General features: G+C 56.4%; 2 protein-coding genes across 2 annotated transcripts; both read right to left on the reverse strand.

Annotated features, from left to right (window-relative positions):
* Nucleotides 1-832: 832 nt before the first annotated feature.
* Fam89b (family with sequence similarity 89 member B) lies at nt 833-2,980 on the reverse strand. Its single transcript, XM_036175641.1, has 2 exons — nt 2,005-2,980; nt 833-1,609 (listed from the first exon to the last, which is right to left on the reverse strand). Exons 1-2 carry the CDS (start codon nt 2,293-2,295, stop codon nt 1,331-1,333), a joined length of 570 nt encoding a protein of 189 aa, XP_036031534.1. The 5' UTR covers nt 2,296-2,980; the 3' UTR covers nt 833-1,330.
* A 60-nt stretch (nt 2,981-3,040) lies between these two features.
* Znrd2 (zinc ribbon domain containing 2) lies at nt 3,041-4,386 on the reverse strand. The gene is made up of 4 exons (XM_036175634.1): nt 4,308-4,386; nt 4,064-4,215; nt 3,899-3,983; nt 3,041-3,444 (listed from the first exon to the last, which is right to left on the reverse strand). Exons 1-4 carry the CDS (start codon nt 4,324-4,326, stop codon nt 3,101-3,103), a joined length of 600 nt encoding a protein of 199 aa, XP_036031527.1. The 5' UTR covers nt 4,327-4,386; the 3' UTR covers nt 3,041-3,100.
* Nucleotides 4,387-6,075: the final 1,689 nt, after the last annotated feature.

The raw sequence follows: 6,075 nt of genomic DNA on the forward strand, positions 1-6,075 counted from the left end.
ACAGCTATGTGCTCTCTCCCTCCCCAGTGTCTGCCAAACTCACACGTTGGAGAGGACGGCTCTTCCAGGAGTGCCAGCTGGGTGGCATCTCCTGCAGGCTAGTGACTGTGGTAGGGAATGGAGATGAGGTGCCCAGGTGCAACCTCGAGAATGTGCAGGCTTCCTGTGAGCTGGACACGTGGTTTTGCCTCTCTGCCCCATCGGTGTGGTCCTCTGCTTCCTCGAGGAAGCCCGGGGAGGCTGAGTGCCCTGAGACTGCAACCACCCCAATTTTCGCCTCTGAGTCTCTAGAGATGGTACTCTGAAGCCTGCCGCAGCCTGGCTTCCAGGGCTTGTCTACAAACTTGACTCCCTTCGTGGCCTCCACACCTCTCCCTCTTACGACCGCCCCCTACAGCCCACGGGGAACCCACTCCAAGAAGAGCCTAGTAGCTTTCCCCACTCAGGCCAATGGGCCCCCGGGTCAGCCAGATCTGGCCCACTCATTTCCTGTGCCGCCTCAACTCAGCCCTCACTGGAGGTGGAAAGTTTCTCTCCTCAAGATGGGCGGCTCCTTCCTTCCCGAAAGGCTCAAAGCAAGGGGGAAGGGGATGCTGGGACCCAAAGCTTAGAGGCCAGGGGACGAGACTTGACTGCCGTCATATGCTGCAGAGCCAAGCCCCAGCAGCCTGGAAAACTTCCAACCTTGCCTGGAGAGGGAAGTTTCACACCCTGCGCCCTCTTAAGGTTTTCACTAGGGGGTCTTGGGCGCCACCTGCCGGCAGAACTCAGACCACACTTGACAGAAAACACTATTCCCAAACCACAGTACCAATCAACCAGGCAGTCAGAATACAATGTTGAAAGTATTTCTTTATTTTCTCATCCAGGAACTGGTCCCTAAACTTAAATATCCAGCATAGAGACCTTAGCCTTTCTGGCTTGTGAGTGGCTGCCAGGATGGGTCCTGGAGCCCTTGTCCCAGGCAGTGAAACCCTGGGGCCACAGGTAGGGATGCCCCTGAGCCAGCAGCTGCAAGTGGCAGCGAAGGAGATGGGAGCTAGGCACTCGTCCCGGTCCCAGAGATGCCAACGGGAGTGCAAGACGCTTTGGACCCCATGGTCAGTCTAAGGGCTGGCCAAGCTAGGGGTGCACACATGTGGGACAAATGGGAAACCCAGTGCACTGGGCATCGGCTGCAATCTTGGCCTGAAGGGTATATACATATGCCTTGCCCTCCTGAAGTGAAGTGAGGTGGTATCGGTAAAGGAGCAGGCACTGTCGACTAAGGACTTGCTGAGGGCAAGTTGTGAGCCTTTTGTATGGGTGCGTTCCTATCCACCTCAGCATTTCAGAGGCTGATTTGGAAGGCATCCTGCAGCCACTGGTCACGGGCATTGTGTGTCTGGGGCACGGTGAGAGGTGGAGGGTCTGGGGGCAGGCTGGCATCAGGAGGCTCGTCATCATCAGACAGGCGGGCATCAGGTGGGTAGGAGCTGTCCGAGTGGAGGGAGGATGACAGGTCCTGGCACAAGCTCAGGTCTTGGTACAGATGCTTGTAGTCCTGGATCGACTCATACAGGCCCCACAGCTGGCACAGCAGGGACATATCCAACTGCCGCAGCCCCACCTGCAGACAACTGACAGTGGGCTGGAGTTGGGGGTCCAGGCCACCCTCAGCCCCCAAACCCAAAGTCCCTACCTACCATGAGCCACAACCCTATCCAATCTCCTGCACCTTCTTACGTGGAAGTTCTGGGGACAACAGATGGCACTTGCCAACCGTGAAACCTTGAGGCCAGTCGCTGGCACTCATTTATACAATGGTGCAACACTGTCCAGCAGGATGAAATCAGGCAAGTTTTTAAATTGCAACAATTGCTACACATTGTTACTTTCACAGCTATCCTAAAGCCCTGTGACCGGATGCCTTCTGTTGGCCTGAGACCTAGGACACCCGTCCCAAACTCCTCTCTGCCATTTCCGCAGAGCACACCCCCCCTGGTGGGGCGCCCACCTACTCACCATCTCCTTGCGCAGCGCCGCTAGTGCTGAGTCTAGGTTAACCGGGCGGCGTGCGCCTGCTGCAGAGCCCGAGCTGGCAACGCCCGCGGCGTGACGGGGGCCGTCCGGGGCGCGGGCAGCTCGGCTCAGCTCGTCGTGGATGCGGCTCCGCTGGCTGTAGACGCGCTCCAGCTCCCTCCACGAGCCCCCACTAGCGTTAAGGAGGCCGCTGAGGCCCCGCGGCAGAGGTGGGAGCCCGGCCAGAGCGCAGCCCGAGGCGCCCGGCGCCTCAGCTGAGGGCAGACCGTTCATGGCCCGGTCGAATTGGACCGCGAGGCCACCTGGACCCCTCCAATGTTTCACTCGGGCTGCGGCCCACGGGCCCTGCTCCCCGTGGCCCAGCCTCCGGGGGGAACCCAGCCGCCGCCCGCAGGCCGCGCTTTGTTCCTTCCCAGACTCCTCGGACTCCGCCTATGCTCCACCCCCCTCCGCATGGGCGGGGCTTCCCTTAACACGGCGATGGATGTGGGGCCGAGCAACCCACCAAAGAAAGACCAGGAGAGGTGAGGCCGACAGGGTCAGGGAAGGGTCTTCCGCTGCTTTTTGTTGCCTCATTTCTACACAATGTGTTCTACACAATTCCTCTCCCAAGGGAAAGCTTCTAAAAGTGTGGGGATGAGGGAGCCGGAGAATGGAGTAAGACTGTGTGCCTTGCTCCAAAGAGCTTGGCTGGACCGCCCCTCAACATGTCAGCATCCCGGGGGCCAATCAAGATGCTCAGAGAGAAGGAAGCATCACCGCAACTGAAACTTCAAACGGCACTCAGGTCCAGAAGGTGGATGGAGGAAGACAATACCAGCAGCCCAAGACTTTGAGGAGGCTGAGGTTACTTCCTTGGAAGAAGGTGTCACTTACCCCTCTACCATTTACCCCTTGTCCGAGGGCAAAAAACTCACCATTCAGGTAGAAAAGGCCACGAAAAGGTAAGATGCCAAAAGAAAAGGCGCGCATAGGGCTGGAGCATGCACTCAGAACCAAGAAAGCAACAAACCACACAGAGGAATCGCTGTTTTTCTAGAGGGTTTTTCTCAACGGAACACAGGTTGGAGGAGAGGTCTCAATGCCGCAGCTGTTTCAGGCTGCACAGGGCCTCAGCACAAGCCCGGATAAGCCCGCACAGCTGGACACTAGTCTCCAAGGAGGTGCTAGAGCCCAGCTCAACTGACGCCCAGGTTAGCTTCTGCAGGAGGGCTGTCTGTGTGGAAGCCACCACATCTGCATCTGGAGGAGCAACAGGAAGAGGCGGCGCCTGGGCTGCCTTGAGCCCTGCTGCAGCTCCCTCACAGTGCTCTGGGCGGGGCACAGGGGGCTGGGGTGTGGACCGGGAGCCCGTGGCAGGCTCTGTAGCAGAGGCGAGCTGGTGTTCCCGAGCTTGAGAGAGGGCCGCCTGTGCATTCAGAGCTGCGAGAAGAGAACAGGTGGACTAGTGAGGGTGTCTGGTGCTCACTGCCCTAAGCCATTTGCCCTTCATTGCCCCTCCTGCGCCTCGGGTGTTTTCCGTGTAAGGCAATCCATCTAGTTCCTATTTCTTTCTTACACACGCCAGGCAAGCGATGTACCGCTGAGTTTGCACTCCGAGCACCCGTTGCCTGACAGTTGCCCTGACCTCATTTATCCATCAAATCTGTGCCTGACGCCTGGGACGTGTACTTCAGTGGTAAAGCGCTTCCCTGGCATGTGCAAAGCCCAAAGCTGCTCCTCCACTCTGCACGGGGGGGGTGGCTTGAGTTAGTGGTTTTCCTCCTCTCTGGGGCTCAAACGAGGAGGCACCTCGATCCCACCGCACGCAGAGGCCTACTAGTCCTGCATATAACCATCACGTTCCGTTCCCCAAAGTGCACAATCGGCCCCTCACCGGGATTATCTTTATCCACATCCGAGTCGAGCTCCTGACAAGCCACGCAGTAGATTTTCCGCTGTTTGTCTTGGAGGAGGATCGTCTGGGAACCAGAAAGCACACGGACACAGGTGAGCCCGAGCGACAGGGTCGACAAGGCCTCGTCCTTGTCACTCGCCTCACCCCGCAGTCCGCGCACGTGTCGCCCAGCATGCGGTAACCACGGAGCAAGTAGTCGCCCATGAGCCGGGAGATGCGATCCTGCCGCTCCCGTCGCGCCTGCAGCACCTTCGTCTCAGCTTCAGTCGGAGGCTCCCAGGCGAAATCGTCGACCTCTAGGGAGCAGAGGAACCAGGAGATGGAGTCGGGGCGGAGAGAACTGCCTCCCGCACCCCACGGCCGCGACCCGAGCAACCCGAGCCCTCACCAGCGCCGTTCAAGGCCATGTTGCCGTGGTCGCTGTTAGGCTCACCGGAAGTGACACGAGTAAAACGCGCCCCCTCCAGTTCCGCCTCTCACACGTGATCTGTGACGGCGGAAGTGACGCACACACGGCCCGTGGGCGTCGCCTTACAGAGGGCGTGGCCGCTGCACATGTGACCTGAGCAGGAGGCGTGCACGGCTCTTAGCTCGAATTATTGAAGGGTACCGCCGTCTCCCTGGTAACACTTCGGCACTTGGGTGTGGCTTCTCACAGTCTGCTTTTATGCCTGCCGCAGAGAGAGTGGCCCTTTGGTCTGAGAAATACCCGCTGCCTTCGAGGTTGTCCTTTTACACAGGTGGATCAGGAGGCAGGCTGGACAGTGGCGTCTGCACGAGAGTCGCCGCAATAAAAGGTCCTCTGCGAGTGTGCAGAACCTCTTTAGGCCTCTTGGACCAGGCTGGACACACGGGGGGACTGCCTGTTTCAAAACCCCTACCCATCGGTATGTCGGGTGTCCGTTTGTCTGTCCACCTTCTGCCAATGCCTAGAACTGGTATAAAGACTACTGTCTTAGGGTTACTGTTGCTGGGAACACCATGACAAAAACAACCTGGGGAGGAAAGGGTTTATTTCACTCAGTTCCATATAACAGTTCATCAAAAGCAGTGAGGGTGCCAGGCGGTGGTGGCGCACGCCATTAATCCCAGCACTCCAGAGGCAGAGGCAGGCGGATCTTTGTGAGTTCAAGGCCAGCCTGGGCTACCAAGTGAGTTCCAGGAAAAGACGCAAAGCTACACAGGGAAACCCTGTCTCGAAAAACAAAAAAAAAAACAAAAAACAAAAACCAGAAAAGGTAGCAAGGGCAGGAACTGAGACGTGGAGGTGTGATGCTTACCGTATTGCTCACTCTGCTTTTTTTTTTAGGTTTTTTGTTGTTTGGTTTTTTTTTTTTTTTTTTTAATGTATATGAGTGCTCTAGCTACATGTTCAACTTTATGCCAGAAGAGGGCATCAGCCAGTTCTCTTAACCACTGAGCCATCTCTCTGGACCCTCAACCCAGGACCGTCACCCTGGGGGGGTGGTACCATCCACAATGGGCTGGGCCTTCCCCCCAATCAATCACTAATTAAGAAAATTATAGACTGGCCCACGGCCGGATCTTATGGAGGCATTTTCTCAGTCCAGGCTTCCTCCTCTCAATGACTATAGTTTGTGCCAAGTTGACACAAATCTAGCCAGCATACCTGCAGGAGTATTTTGTCTTAGTGAAAATTTCTGTGCCTGGCACGTAGGGTTCCGATTTCAGCTTCAGCTGTGCTTGCCTGTGAGAATGGCTTATACGCATGTCTGAGTGGCTTAGTGAACAAGAGGGTGAGAAGGGTCCTCTGATCATCTGGACACAGCTCTGGCTGTGTTCTCTACCGCTGGAAAATGGAGAAACCCGGGGAGTTAAAGTCACTGCCTAGAAGATATTAATAAGCCTGAGGTTACAAGGCTTAAACTACTGAGGTAACTGGGAGGATTTGGTCTCAGAGACCCTTGGGAAAAGTGTCTTAAGAACATAGGGCACTTAGCCGGTGTGGTTAGATTTGAGGTGACATGGGTCAGGCTCTTGGAATGTTAGAAACAGAAGTAACAGAGGTGGCCAGGGTGGCAAGGACACGGGGGTCCTATTTGGAGACTTTCTGCAACAAGGAAGGGCAGGCACTAGGATTATTTGAGATGAAGTTTAGGAACTCCTGGGATTCAGATACCCATGCGCAGAAGCTA

The sequence above is a fragment of the Onychomys torridus genome, chromosome 1 (genome assembly GCF_903995425.1).
Source record: "Onychomys torridus chromosome 1, mOncTor1.1, whole genome shotgun sequence".
NCBI lineage: Eukaryota > Metazoa > Chordata > Mammalia > Rodentia > Cricetidae > Onychomys > Onychomys torridus.